We start from the raw sequence: 16,036 nt of genomic DNA on the forward strand, positions 1-16,036 counted from the left end.
CCTTTTCTACATTTGCCTTGCTGTATGCCAAACCTACAGGTTTGTGTGAGCATGACGTTTTGTAATTGCTTCATATGTTTGTCCATATTTCTAATCGATATTGCTAATATGATTGTTACTCAAGCTGGTGTTGACCATTGGCTGTACTATTTCACAAAAGGAGCAATTGTCCACATATTGCTTAACAGCAGTAACGGACATTAAATATTTATTAAACTACGACTGCAAAGGTGAAACTGTAAGACCTCTACCAGCTTGATTGAGAAAGATGCTAATGTGCAAGCATATGTGTCCGAAATAGGTTCCTCAAGCTGGGTGCAGTCTTGCAGTCAGGGATCCAATTGTACTTAATCCATCCACAATCTGATATTGCCGTGTTGTTCCTATATCACCATAATTAATGTTGCTTCCTGGACACTGTTACAACTGACCGGTCATGTTGCTGTGATGTCATAGCTTTGAACTTTCTAGAAGTTTATCTTAAGGGTTTTCAAATAGCAAAACATCTAACAGTGCAAAAGGGTCTATATTAACCCAAACCATAACCAGCATTTGTAGAATTAGTATAAGAACCACTGTCTCGTGGGTAAAAATCCTGTGACGGTGAGTCATGCTATGTTGTATAGACCGATGTTTGCTTTTTTTGTCCTGTAGATTAGGATCTGGGGAATTTTACACTATCAGGTAAAGCTTTTCTATGAAATACAATTGCATTTACCGAAAACAGCCTCATTCTTGTTCCCGTTTTAAGAGCAAACATGCCATTTCAAAACCTTTTAAGCTGTGGAAGTTAGGCAACTATAGAGGCAGATGTTGACTGACATTACGTCAACAACAGTAGTATTTTTATCCACTTGGTAAAGCTAACTATATTAGTCAGTTACTGAAAATTGGTGCTGCTACTGATAGCAGCTGTCATTTTATACCACAATTGCCAAAAGGTGTCAATTAAGTTGGTTTGGGCATCTAGTTAGGATCCCTCCTAGGCATCTTTTTTTTGGGGGGGGGGGAGATTTTCTGCTTATGTCTGCTGAGTGAAGACCCCAGTGTAAGGCCTGAAACTCACTTAAAGGAGTATATCGTATCTGGCCTGGGAATATCTGAGGATCCCCTGGGAGGAACTGAAAACTTTGCTGGGCAAAGGGACAAGTGGAAAACCCCAGCTATGTTGCTGCTGCAATGTGACCTCAGACAAGGGAAAAATAAAATGAACTTCCCCCCCCCCTTGAATCATTCACATTTTCTTACATGAATTGTCAACTCCTTAAACTTTTGTTTCTATCTTTAGTCTGACACTGTCTCCACTCCTGAACATTTCAGTGGGAGAGAGGATTTGATTTTCCCCTAATCACTCTTTAGAGACTAACCTCTTTGTCTGAAGCTATCACAATTTTAGGTTGACACTGAAGTGCAGTCGTGCAAACATATTGGTTTTGCTAGGGTTTAAAGAGCAGAGCAGACCAAAGCAAAATCAAACTGCGATGTTACCCCCCTTGTATAGAATGCATACCATCTATGTAAAATACTCTTGAGGGGATCATGTCAATTTCAGCAGCACAAATGCAAAACAGACTGATTCCTCATTTGCACAGCTTGACAACTGCTTGGCATCAGCATTGATGCCGCCAGTGACACTGGCTAATCTTTAGTCCTGTTTTTTGATGCTCATTGGACTGAATGTTTGACAGAGAAGCTACTTTTTCACGTCACAGTGCCAGACAAATCAGTCAGCTCAGTGGAGTGGACAGTTTCAAAGGTTTTGACCAAGGCACCACATTTTCTCCGCATTTATTAAAACCAGAGAGTTTGGAAAAAATGTAGAAAACCTATTTGAAACCTATTACAATGTTATGCACTGATAAAACGGAGTAGGAAGAGTATTCTCTTCTATCAGACTTCCTTTGCCTTTAGCAGAGATAGTATCTGCCCTCATGAAACCAATTTCCAGGATATAAATAATAAAACTTTAATTTTGTGTCCCTTTTATTATATGTGACCCACCCTCTGTGCCTAGGGGTGACCCAATTTCCCTTCACAGGGACAAAAGAATTCAACTTTGGCAAAGGGTGAAATAGACAGAGCCTTCCAAAAATTCAGCTTTTATCCAAATAAGTCTAGTTTAAAGTTTTAACCGCTATCTGGATTTGTACCTGATCAAGAAGCAGAGGGACAAGCTGAGTTTTTTTTTTTTTTTTTTTTTTTTTTTGTTAATCTAATAAAATATAAAGACATTTCACCCTTCAGAAGTGCAAGAAGAGGAGACGCTCGGGTAAACAGATGTGTGCCTGATGTGGCAGTGTCTGTCTATATGTGCGTGCGTGTATGTGTGTCAATTCTGGGGGTTACTGTATCACATCACACTGCCATTAGAGGAGAGGTAATCATTTATGATTAAAGGCCTACTGAGGATGCTGCTAGTGTACACCACCCAAGGGTGCGATCACCTTGGCTTGAGCTTAATGTTAAGAGGACATTATGGGTTTTGCTGTCACTACTAGAGCTCTCACAACACCATCTGCTCAGCATGAGAGAGTGAGAGAGGAGAATAATGGGGGGGAGTTTATCTTCTGAGGTTTAGAGAGCCAAGGCCACGGGCTTATATAGATATATAAATAGAGCCAACCATAGGATTCTGCCTTATTCTGACACTTCAAAACCTCATATATGCAGCTTATACTAGTTTGCTTTGCCACGAGCCATTAATGTTCAGTAACCCCAAATCTACTTGGAAGTTACTCTATTAGTGAAAGGCAAGACTAAAACAGGAAGTGTGAAGCATAACCGTAACTTTCATTAGGTGAAAGACTTTATAACATGAAAAAAGAGATGGCATGTGACTAATGCTCATTACTCTACCTTGCTGAGATATTCTAGACATACTGGCTCAGGAATTCCATTTTTATTGCACCTTGAAAGCTGTGTCAGTTGCGTTTTGACGTCTGTTAGCTCCGTCTGGCAGAAGAACAGAACAGAAAAGCATCTCATTATCTCAGGAAAGCATTGGTATTCCCCTTGGTTGTTGTAGCAGGATGTCTGAATGACAGTGACTTCTCCTTGTGAACGACATAAGCGTGTTTTAGTGGTGGTGTTTTTCAGACTGGTGGTGTGGGATTGGATGTAACATCGTGAATAATTGATGTCTTTTGTAATTCAGGCCCTAAAGGGTCCCAGTAGACATCAGTATTATTTAGATGTGCGAGGAACTCCTTGCTGTTGTTGCATGCAGCATGCATTTTTAATACACCTATAATCACGCAGCTGTGAGGAGTGTAACCCTTTTTAAAAAATGATGCAAGTCAACATGTGAATGTATTTGTGTTTCAAGAAAAACAGTTGTTGACTTATCCCAAGTGTTTACATCTAAGTGCTTCTCTAAACTGTGTGGCAGTCGTATTCTGCTATGTTGTAGTTCGTGCGTTAATGGTGTGTTAGCACCAGTTTCTTCGAGTTTCTCAGGCAGATATGCTCCTCGTGTCGCCTCCTTAGTCTGTAACCTTCAAACAACCACAACAACACAACTGTTGCTGTGCAGTATGATGTGACCTTTACTGTGACAAACAGGATGGCAGAGGGTAGCTGGTAGCTGGACAGATGGGGAGAGGAGCATTACATCACCACAGCCTTCCAAGTTTCATTCTGCCTCTCTCCAAGTCTCATTTGCCAAGGTTTCTAATGTTTTCTCATGCACGGATTTTATACCGTCGTAGCAAGATCCCCTTGAAAAATTGGGTTAAGGAGGAGGAATAACAGCAGAGATAACAAGGATATTCAATAGCTGCTGAAGCAGGTTATCTGAGTTAAACAACCCACAGACTTTTTTTTTGTAAACTTCTGCAGAAAATACATGATGTGAAAATAGTGGGGTATATATCAGCTAAATGCCTCAAATATCGAGGAAGGTGCAAAGGAAAAACACAGAAACAAGGAGGGATTTGTTTAGAACGAGTAGAAGAGACTAAGTTGTAATTGGAAGAGCACGTTTCTCACCATTTGTGTCTGTTCTCTCCTTTTTGTGCCCCTTGGTTTCCTTTCACAGTTGGTTACACGATGAATGACTTAATCTTTGAGTGGCTGTCTGAGAACCCAGTTCAGGTGGCCGATGATCTCACCCTCCCTCAGTTTGTGCTAAAAGAAGAGAAGGATTTGGGCTACTGCACTAAGCACTACAACACAGGTGCAATAAGTGTAACCAAGTTACCCATGTTATAAGACTTTTTTTTTTTTTGCATGTTGCAGTAAGCCACATTTTATTCCTGTACACCCTGCATAATTCTGATTGCATGAAGTCTAGTAGCCTTCAAGAAAAATGTCATTTTAAAAGACAAACTTGTTTCTTACTGTATTTATATTTCAGGTCATGACACAAAAACATGAAAAACAAGTAAAGCAAAACAGGCAGTCTTTTCTCTTATACCATGTTTCTGCAGGTCAGTTCACCTGCATTGAGGTGAAGTTCCACCTGGAACGTCAGATGGGTTACTACTTAATCCAGATGTACATCCCTTCCCTTCTCATTGTTATCCTCTCATGGGTCTCTTTCTGGATAAACATGGATGCTGCACCAGCCAGAGTTGGTCTGGGCATCACCACAGTACTTACAATGACCACACAGAGCTCCGGTTCAAGAGCCTCTTTGCCCAAGGTGAGTCTTCAGCACAAAAACGGGTGAAAAAATACGACTTTTGTTTAACTTTCATGCAAGATTGAGCAATCAGTATGTATGTGTATGTATGTATGTATGTATATATATATATATATATATATATATGTATATATATATGTATATGTATATATATATATATATGTATATATATATATATATGTATATATATATATGTATATATATATGTATGTATATATATATGTATGTATATATATATATATGTATGTATGTGTGTGTGTGTGTGTGTGTGTATATATGTGTGTATATATATATTTTTTTTTTGAGACCTACACTACCATTTAGAAACCTACAGCCCTGGAAAATTGTTAAAATTCAGGTGAAGTTTAAAATAAACATATCGGTCTGCTGGATTTAGCATGTTGCTTTTAAAATTAGAAGATCTGAGATGGAATAAATCACATCTAAAATGTCAGCAGAGTGCAAAGAAGTAACTTTTCTGCCACAGGACCTGAAATATTATCCTCAGAATCAAATGAACAGATTTTGAAACTCAATTCAATTCAATTTTATTTATATAGCGCCAAATCACAACAAAAGTCGCCTCAAGGCGCTTCATAGATACAGAGAAAAACCCAACAATCATATGACCCCCTATGAGCAAGCACTTTGGCGACAGTGGGAAGGAAAAACTCCCTTTTAACAGGAAGAAACCTCCGGCAGAACCAGGCTCAGGGAGGGGCGGCCATCTGCTGCGACCGGTTGGGGTGAGAGAAGGAAGACAGGATAAAAGACATGCTGTGGAAGAGAGACAGAGGTTAATAACAGATATGATTCAATGCAGAGAGGTCTATTAATACATAGTGAGTGAGAAAGGTGACTGGAAAGGAAAAACTAATAATATTCCCAGATTTGTCCAAAAACTTAAAGTATGAGAAGAAATAGGATTACATAACGCTATCAGCTCCAGAAAAAGGTCACTGACCAAGTGAAACATATGTAATAAATGGCATTGTGAACTGAGTTTGAAAATTGTACACTATTCTGACATTTTCAGACATATCCTTGAAAAAGTGATGCAGGATTTACAAAAACCATTAACTTTGCTGATATTACCTGACAAGACAAATCAAATGTTTCATGAGATAGCAGCAGAGAATCAATGTCTGTAAAAGACATTTTACGTGTAATTGGTTCTGTATGAGTATAGATTTAATGCAAAGGCCTTGTGACTATCACAAGAAAAGCATCAGACACACTATGTCAGCCATTTCAGATCTATACACAACCTTAATCGGCACTTATTTATTTGATGACTGCAGTTTGTCCCAGATTTGAGCTGAATTAAACTGTGCATGTACTGAATTCCTGAGACACTTCAGTGAGAGTTTAACGGAAATCAGAATTTGTTTCATCCTGTTATTACTCCTACAAAGTTGTACTGGCTGTGCCCACCAAAGTTAAGTCAATGGAAATGAAAAAAAAGATCTTTATTTTGTCTGTATGGGGTAAATGGACTGACATCTATACAGCACATTTTTAGTCTTTTGACTATTCAAGCCACATTTACCTATTCACAATAACATTACAGCAGCTTATTCTGTGACGACCCGCTCCACCTCCTGAGCCACAGGGAGTAATTTAAAAGAAACTGTTTGTAAATCCCTCTCTTTTTTTCCTTGCTTCTCTGTATGTATCTGTAACAGTCAGTAAAATGCTGCTCAGTTGAGTGAGTGCCTGCTCGGTTGGTGTTGCTGATGTGGTGTGACATATCTTCTCTCATGAATGACATGGCCAGGGGACTCCCCAAGCCTTAGCTGTGACCTGCCTCATGGCTATGTGTCAACAGCCCACAACCCACTGACTCATTTGAATTCTAGGCCATCCCAAAGATGTATGTCATTATAGCCCAGAGCCAGAACGGGCAGACTGTGAACAACCCACGAAATTATCCATCAGCCTTATTGATTGGCTGTTGATTACACTGTGACCTTGTCCTTTTCCAGGTGTCTTATGTGAAGGCCATTGACATCTGGATGGCAGTGTGCCTTTTGTTTGTGTTTGCTGCCCTTCTGGAGTATGCAGCAGTTAACTTCGTCTCAAGGCAACACAAGGAGTTCATCAGGCTGAGGAAGAAGCAGCGGCAGCAGAGAATAGTAAGTGTAAATGATGCAAACACACACTGCTACCAGAAAGAAAAACATACACACTTGTATTCAGTGTCACAATCTAGTAGATTCTGAAAAGCATGGATGAAGAAAGAAGACTCTCGAGTCCTCGTCATCCTATTTAGCAATGAATTTTGCCTCTTGTTGTTGTGCGATGCTGTAGATTCAGGAGCTGACAGCATCAACACGCTACAGCTGGCTGTCACATTAAATAAGGATCCAGTCTCTTCAGTTCAGCTCGTGAGCAGTGACCTGTTAGAAGATCTTGTGATCTTTTACCTCTGCCACTACTTTTGATGCAGAGCAACAGGCTTCTTACCAACCTTGTGGCACTGAATTACTCTAAATTTGACTGTTATGACAGATATGAAAAGGTTATACTGATTAGTGTAGCCATCCAGTAACTACTGCAATTTCACAGAAATTCAGGTTCTTTCTTTGTCCTTGCTCTATTTTTTCATCAAATTTTGTGAAACTGGGCTCGGTAGTTTTTGAGTAATTTTACTGAGCAGAGCTAAGAGTTGACTTTTACCAACAATGTACAATATAAGAATATCATCTTCTTTTTTTTTTTTTAAACACTAAAACAACCCTATTCCAACAGGTAGACATGTAAATGACATATGGGCACTTTCCAATAAGCCAACCAGCCAGCAGGTACACTCTAAATGTCAGTGAAACACTGAACTCCATGTATTTATAATTTTCTATCACACAATAAAGTTTGCAGCTATAGTTGGTAAGTAGCTATCAAAGGGACACAAGCATGTTCATATTGTATGTGCAGAAGATAAATGGGTATAACTCCCATTATTAGGCTGTCCATTTGAATTAAAAGGGTAAAACTGTGATAGAGCAAACATTTGGTTTGTTCTTATTAATAGTTTCTTATTTACCTGGAACGCTTGAATTTGTGTTTATTAATAGTGATCAGTCTAAAAGTTGCAACACCAACCCTCTGGAAAGTACGCCTCAGTGAGTGGTATCTTTTGGTTTTCTGGTCCTGGCATATTCTTTCATCCAAAAATATATCTCCTAAACTGAATCCATATCCCAAATAGCAGTTGTTAGAGACGACAGCTTGTAAGTTGACAAATAAAAGTCTTTAAAGAGTGGTAAGACAGAGATGTTTGTCTCAAGAGAAACAAACAGGACATTTTGAAAATGCCATTAAACACCTCCAAGTCTAGGCAGCCTCCTAGACCTGTGGCAGTGTTCCCTGTAAATGCAGGAGAGTCCAGCAGATTTGCAGGACAGCTTGCCTCCTGCACAGTAGAGAGAAAAGAGGAGAGATGGAGAATAATGGTCTGTAGAGAAAAGGACTTCCCCTGTTCACATCAGTTGGACAATTACTCCCACAGAGGAGTTGGAGGGCACAAACTATACATCTGAGGGATATTGACGCCCGGCCCTGTAGTTGTAGCAGAGAGATGTTGCGAGTCTAAGGCAAACAAATCCCAGACTGACTGAGGCTTAATCAATGAGAGGCGAGATTTCAACCAGCTACTGTATACTGTGCATACCCACAGCGATCAAATGTGTAAAAATAAATACATGGATTTGTACTTCCATTTATAGTCTTTACAAAAATAACTTGAACTGGCTCCCTGAGGATTCTTTTTTTGTCTTCAAAGTCGTTTCTTTTCACTAACATCTACACTCACAGTATCTCTTTAATTAAAAGCTAAGAACATCTACTTGAGTTTGTTATTTGGACCTAAAATTTGTGTGTATTATGTATTATGATATAATATGAACATGATTTTTTAAAATTTATCTCTAATACTCAAAACAAATCAAAAATATAAGGTAAATGCCTTCAAAACTAATTTTTTAATCATAAAAAATGAAATGGTCAGTAACCGCTATCTCTGTTTGTCTACCATCCTTTCCAATGGAGGTATCTGCTAGTCAGCCTGGGAGCGTTGAGTCGTTGCGAAAAGCCAATGACATCCCTGGTAACAACTCAACCTACAGGAGTCTCAATCAGCACTGCAGCGCTTGTGCCAGGGTAAAAGGAGTAAACAATCTAACCCTGTGTCAACCCTGACCTTCCCAACCCTATTTTTGTCCATGCATCCACTTTTTCAAATTGTTTAGAGCAACTTTCACCTTAAACGTGAATTCCTGACCTCTTTTCCTGAATTAAACCCAACTTGTGCTGATCTCATCTTGTTTCTATAGTCATGTCCCTTTGACCTTTAGCTGTTGAAATTTTTGCACTTTGCCCTTTATTCTTCCCCGGTGTGTAACCTGTTTTCAGGCTCCAGGTATTGTTTCCTTGTCAAAGGAGAAGCCATGCTGTTGTATTATATGTGGAATGTGGTTTAATAATGTCTTGCTGAACAAACTTCAGCTACTTTCTGGATAAATATATAATCTGGGTGGTAGTACATGTTCTCTAAAACTTGAAATGTGTCATCCAATAGGATTCAGCGTTAATAGTGCCTTCACAGAGGAGGAAGCTATTAGATATGGACCCCAGTACAGTCACAGATATAAACTTTTGAATTGTGTATTGATAACAAGTTAAAACCACGGTATTCATGATGTCCAGAGAATATTAGACTTTATTTGTCAGACCACAATGCAGTTATTCACTTTGCCTCATTTCAGTTTTGATTGAGCTTGGTCTGGTCTTGGTCAGGTGATGGTCTGTCTGGGGCTAAAGCAACAGGTGCCGATATAATCCTAACCATGTAGAAATCTTGGCCAATAGGAAGTCTAGAAGCCTGGATGGGAAAGAGTAAACACAGATGGCGCATAGAAGCAGTCTTTGGTCTTTTCTAAATGGAGAGACAGTAACTGCGTGTGTATATGTAAGCGTGTAAAAGCTGCATATAGTAAGATAAACAGCAACAGTATGTTGTCTATAAGCACCATTGTGGAAATTTATCTCATGTACACAATTACATGACATCAAAAAAGGCGCACACCTTTGACGTTGGGTGAGTTTTCGAAACTCTCCGTCCTGGCAGGAGTTTTTAAAAATCTCAAAACGCCATTTACGTGTGGACGAAAGGCCCAAACGCATAGAAAAAGCTTCATTTTCAAAAATACCCGTGTACATTTGGACATACCCTGGATTTTGTTTTTAAACGTTGTTTCTTCTCATGTTTTAACTTGGTTCACTGATAGTGGTTTTCAAAAATTCTGAACCCGTTCAGTGATTTTTCTTTTTTTTTTAATTTGTTTGTTTACTACAGAATTATCTGTTTCTGGTGCAGTGGCAGAACAATCACTGCCAGTCATTGTAACCTTTCAGCTGTGTCCTACATATTTCCTGGACACTCTTCTTTCAGTGATACAGTCCATCCATTGAGTCATCCATTTTCTTTCGCTTGTCCAATCCCAGCTCAGTGATAACATATAACACTGAAAATGTATTTCCATTGTAATAGTGTGAAAGATTAGTCCTTACTCAGATGCACATTTTATATTCAATGGTGTTAATGATCTAACTAATTTTGTACCAGTGAGTAAGCATAGTTATTCACTGGTAAAATGACTAACCGATGTAATTAAAGATCATGAAACACATGAAATTTTACCAAAGCAGGAAAAAAATAGCTCGTCTGTTCTGATCATTTGTGTTTTTAGACAATAACTTTACTCTCCACAGAGCACAATGTGGTAATCAGAGCGGGTTCAGTTGAAGTTATGCCAGTATAGCTGCTGCGGAGAGTACAGAGCAGAGACGACGAGTGCCTATTATCTTTAGAGAAATGCACCATTAGACTTTAGCACATGATGTTCTGTATCGTTTAAGGTGGCAGAGGGATAATTAAGCTGTGCTAGAAGAGCGGTGTATTCCCTATCCACCTGTTGCATAGTGCAGTTTACCAGTGGAGTAGCAGGAAGTTGGTCGCAAGGTGTAAGTTTACAGTAAGTTAGTATACTTAGATGTGCACTCTTAGTATCTTTCTGCCAAGTCTGTACAGTACTGAGAAACGACATTCAGCAGAGAACCAGAGAGCTGCCAGGGTCAGTGAGAGAGAAACTGAGAGAGGCGGGACATGGGGATCAGAGCTTTCAGGGCCCTTCACACTGACTACTAATCATCCAATTTAGATCCCACATCTTCACTTTCCCCTGCTAAAGTGAATCTCTCAAAGTGTCAGAGGGCTGTCAGAGTTAAGCTGCATGTCTATTAATATTCTCTTCAAAGGGCCGGAACAGTGTCTCAATAACTGTTTAAAAAAAAAAAGTGCATAGCCATTCATCAAAGCATAATGCCAAGTGCAAGGTTTTTTGGCGAGATCATGACTTTATTAATATTTTGAGCCATTTTATTAACATTCTGAAAGGTCTCTCATTCTATAACTTTGAAAAGGGGAAAGATGGGGGTTATTATTTTCAGAGTGACAAAATATCTTTTTCCACCTAAAGAAGATGCCCTCATTTTCACTTCTTTGGTTGTTTGAATGAAGTCGATTGTTATAGATACTTTTAATCTACTTTAAACTCAACATCTTCAGGGATACGCCAGGCAAATTTTGAAGCTCTTAGGATAATCTGGAAGAAGTCACATTTTTGATAGTCAGGCTATGGACCCAAGCTCTTCTCTCTGTTCCCAGTATCATCATCAAATCCAAATGCATGATTTAATATGAAAATATCATATTTCTGGCAGTATTGTGGGCTCAGTCTATCACCCTAGAGTAGACTCTAACTGTGCAAGTGGTCACGTTACAGCTCTCACACACCAGATGCATAATCTCACTGGACAAATTTGCAACATTTATTTTTTCAGATCAAGCTTGATTTTTTTTTTTTTTTCTTTTCATTTCATGAAAATAAACCGATCTGACCAGTTTAACCACGGCATTTGGCAGCAATTGCACTTGGAGCTTAAAACATGCACTGATATTGAATATATGATGATACGGAAATACTGAAATAATACTGGTTTACCTCCAACCCACAGCCAGACGCTGATGTGGGTCAATTAGCTCTTTGGTATCGTTTCTCTGCCTCCTCAGATGTTCCCAATTCTGCCAACAAGAGCTCAAACTGCCCCACTGACTTCCTGAAATATGTATGAAACATGATACAGCTTCAACTCTGGATCAAACCCTTCTCTTGAGAATGGGATGAACCCAGAATCTCTATTTCTTCCTTTTGTTGTTTTTAAAAAAAAAAAAACAGGACCAGCTTACGATCACTTGATGCAGACTTTTTTGCGGACTACGTTTTCCGCTACGATGGAACACTTGCTGTGTTTATATACGTTACACTACGAGGTCACATCTGAAGAAGCCCGAAGAATTTTGTTTCGTTTTTTCACAGTGCACTTGGTGTGTAAAAGCCTTCAGGTACCGGTGTTCTTTGCTCCCATTTGTAGCTCACCTCAGAGTTGAAAGGAGTTGGACTTTGTACCTGCCCATTTCATATTGCTAGCAGTTATCTCTACTGACTACTACCTATGCTGATGCTGATATAACTGTGGCAGCAGAAGCATGCAGCACTACAAAGTAAACTGCTACAGTTTATTTGTGCTTTCAGATGAGTTTCAACCCTCAAAGCCGGCCTTTTTTTTTTTCCCCCTTTCCCTGTCTGCTGAATTTTTCTAGTTTTTGAAAAATCACTACTTATTTAGTTTTAAGAGAAACAGATGTTGATGTTTTTTCAGCTCTGAATCTAATGTAACAATGTTGCTTTTCAATACAGTTTTATGTATGTATTATAAGTTTGCTTGAGTTTTGACTTCTGTTTCTCTTAAATATAATTCTCCTAAACTTAGGCTGGTGTTATACACTTGGTGACAAATCATCACCGTTTTCAATCTCAAGGTTTTCAATCTTTTTTTTTTTTTTTCTTCTGTTTAAGCTATTTTATTAAAAAAAAAAAAAAAAAACAAATGTCAGGAATTTGAAAACTTTTTTTTTTTTTTTTTTGCTATTGTTGTTTGGGTGATCTCATTCTTACACTGCGCCGCCCTTTTGTGCTACTACACCACAGATGCATTTAAGAATAAGCCACTGAGCGGAAATGTGGAAAGCTGTATGCTAATTCTTGTTGACAGCGAGAGGCCAATCTGTTTTTCCCTGCTTGACTCCACAGGAGGAGGAACTGGTGAGGGAGAGCCGCGGTTTTTACTTCCGGGGTTATGGCCTGGGTCACTGCCTGCAGACCAAGGATGGCACTGCTGTGGAAGGAGCCAGCGTGTTCACCCCACCACCACCTCCAATTACCATGTTTGATGGAGAAGTGCTTCACAAGCGTTTCGTGGACCGAGCCAAACGAATTGACACCATATCCAGAGCCGTTTTCCCCCTGAGCTTTCTCATATTTAACATCTTCTACTGGGTCACCTATAAAGTGCTGCGACATGAAGACATCCATGCAAATTTGTAAAACACTCTGCCAGTCTGGGATGTTGTTGTTTGTTTGTTTGTTTGTTTGTTTGTTTGTTTGTTTGTTTTTTTCTCGAAACCAAAACTGCCTGTCAATCTACATTACAATGAGGAACCGTGTCAAAAGGCACATCTGCTTCTCAGAACCACTGCTAAAAATAAAAATGTTGCGCTCAGGTGCGTCTTCAGGATCTTGGACATAGAGCAGTCAAGAGAAACTAGATTATGCTGCGTGGTTTCTGGCTGTTGTGTGCATTTCTGTCTTGGATTGATTTGCCTGGATTACAGCAGAGACAGGACACTAACGGTACTTTTGGGTTCATGACCTTTGCTTCAAAAGATGGATAAATGATTTCAGCGAAGTTGGTCCTGGCTGAACAAGACATTCTGACTTGAATTTTGACACTACCCAGCTTTGAATGAATGTTTTTGAAAATATTTTTTTTAAACAACTTTAACAAATGGGTGCAAACAGTACGGGAGGGGAAGGGGGTCTTTGATATTTCTGACTATTCAGTACGTGATGATCATTCAGTTTCAGTATCTGTAACAAGAGATTATATATAATGGTGTATAAAAGTGTATATAACAAAGCTGTTCATTATACTGCACAAAGCACAAATATGTATTTCCTTTTGTCTAAATTTAAATAAATTAAATAAATTGTTATTCTGCCAGGAAAACAGAAATGATTTTGCTTCTCTTTAACCTTAGTATTCAAATGATTCGTTTTGGGGGGTGGAGGGACAATGTAGTCAAAGAAATCAGTCACAGAAAAGCTGAATCACACACAATTACTTTTCTGTTGCATTCATTTAATAGCAGCCATCAGCTCTAAAACCCCAAGTGGAAAGAAATTTAAAAAAGGTTCTGAATAAAGAATTATTACAAATGTTACAGATGCAAAATCTTAAATTGACATTAAGATTGTTGGAGTTTGATTTGTGATAACATGCCACTTGCATGATAAATCTTGCAGGAACTCACTGAAAGATTGCATAAGGGCTGCTATCCTCAGGAGTGGTTTGGAAGGTGTGGAAATTCAGGGATGCAGTAGAGGGAGAGCATCGCCAGTGAGGGAGGACGAATGGGTTTTTTAATGGGAAATCAGAGGGTTGTTTTATCAACTAATGAGTTTGAAAAGGGCTTGGTGTTCCACTGCTAATGACAATGAATTCAGAGAGGCAGCCAGAGCCTACTGTCCTTTTGTTGGCAATCCTAATCAACTCCTCTGTATTGTATGGTTCCCCTGGTAATGAAAATGCGTGTGTGAGAATCCTTTAGTGCATGTGTGTGTTTCATCTGCCTGCTCTTATATCAATAGGGTTCTGGGGGGGGGGTTGTGCTTTAAACTTTACTGGGTTAAATATTATCCTATATGTTGCTATTTCTGGAATCAAAATCTAGCGTACTGGATGAAAGGCTTAAATAAGGAGCTACTGTTATATAAATGTAAAAAGCATTTACACGTCAGCTTGAAGGACACGTACCTTGAAGTCCTTCATACTTGCTTGTGACAGCTTAAATTTCTAAAACATTCTGCAACGGCATGCAAATGTCTAAAGTGTTGACTGTTGCATGCCATGGCTAATGCATTTCCCTTCCTTTAATCTGCAGCCTTTAGGACATTAGTTTGAGGAAATTTGGGGAAATAAGCTGATTTGCTTTTTTGCCTCTAGTTAATTGAGATTAGAATCCTTCCCATGTCTAACTCTATTTAAACAAAAGTCACAAATTGACACTTTACATCTCATCTGTTTAATCCATGGTGGATGTGGGTGTTTGTAGTGGATCCCTTGGGTAAGCTAGGAGGGTGTGGACTCTGGGAGTTTACTATGGCTCATTCAATCAGACTGGGATCTGGGGAGTTTGTAATTTCTACGGTTCGGCCCATCTTCTTGTAACTTTAGGCACTTTTGAGAAGTTTTTTGTGTGATGTAAGATGTGTTTTCCTCCTAGTTAGACTGTTGCCATTGATGAGTGCAGTTGCCATGCGGGGCTATGCTCCCAGATGGTGGGTCCACATGAATCCCAAGAAGAAATCTCCGACAGCAGAACACTGCATTTAAACAAAGTATGAACACCAAAGATTGAGGTAGAGAAAAGTGTCTATTCTGTGGCTGGTTAGTGAGCAGTTGTTGACAGTGGCTAACCTGAAATAGAATATCCTGAGGTATACTGAGCTGCACTTAAAACCACCTTGCAACTGCAGGTTGCAGGTTGCTGTCATTGCCTCTAGTTTGCATTGAAAATCTTGACTTGCAACTGTTTGCAAACGACCTGTCTGGCCTTCAGAGTAACGTGTTGAGGTGTGTTGGTTGCAGCAGTGAGGCAAAACCATGACTTTAAAGGCCAGCATTCTCTATTTCCACTTTTTCCAGTTTCATTACAGCTTGGCAAGTAGTTTATGCAGCCAAGTTTCAAGGCCTGTGTAAATGCGATTTTACTGAAGTAGACCTCTCCACTGTGTGTGCTGTGCTGTTGATTCATTTTGGACCATTTTATGTGGTAGGAAATTTGTGCTGTACTTTTGGTGAGTAAAAATCCAGTGTTTTAACAGTCTAAGGAAACAAAACTAATAAATAAGGAAGACTAAAGAAAGTTTGTGCATTGTACCCATATGGCTGTTGTTTCCTTTTGCAATTTCCAGTCCAAATATGCTGTTTTGGCTTGTCAAAAACCAGATCTAGTTGCATTCTAATGTAGATCTGTGTAAATTTCAGTGTTCCTGGCTGCAAAAACAAAAAACAGCCAGTTTGCAGAACCAAAAAACAATTTCTCAATACAGACATTCAGAATTTACATTGTTGATACCCACACAACAAAAGGTCAAATTACATTTTGAAACTCAAAACACTAACCAAAATTTCTCACATCTGAAACAAATAGTA

General features: G+C 39.1%; 1 protein-coding gene across 2 annotated transcripts in view; it reads left to right on the forward strand.

Moving 5' to 3' along the window:
- Positions 1-13,814, forward strand: part of glra4a (glycine receptor, alpha 4a) — a 47,514-nt gene extending 33,700 nt beyond the window's left edge. The window contains exons 6-10 of one of the 2 annotated variants that reach the window (XM_084951557.1): positions 4,037-4,174; positions 4,428-4,642; positions 6,628-6,777; positions 8,690-8,800; positions 12,853-13,814. In XM_084951557.1, coding sequence (XP_084807683.1) covers positions 4,037-4,174; positions 4,428-4,642; positions 6,628-6,777; positions 8,690-8,800; positions 12,853-13,146 — 908 coding nt within the window. In that variant the 3' untranslated portion in view covers positions 13,147-13,814. The remainder of the gene's footprint in view (positions 1-4,036; positions 4,175-4,427; positions 4,643-6,627; positions 6,778-8,689; positions 8,801-12,852) is intronic. The other variant, XM_084951548.1, reaches the window with a different exon arrangement.
- Positions 13,815-16,036: the final 2,222 nt, after the last annotated feature.

Source organism: Perissodus microlepis, chromosome 2 (assembly GCF_051167445.1).
Source record: "Perissodus microlepis isolate ML-2025 ecotype Zambia chromosome 2, ASM5116744v1, whole genome shotgun sequence".
In the NCBI taxonomy this organism is placed as follows: Eukaryota; Metazoa; Chordata; class Actinopteri; order Cichliformes; family Cichlidae; genus Perissodus; species Perissodus microlepis.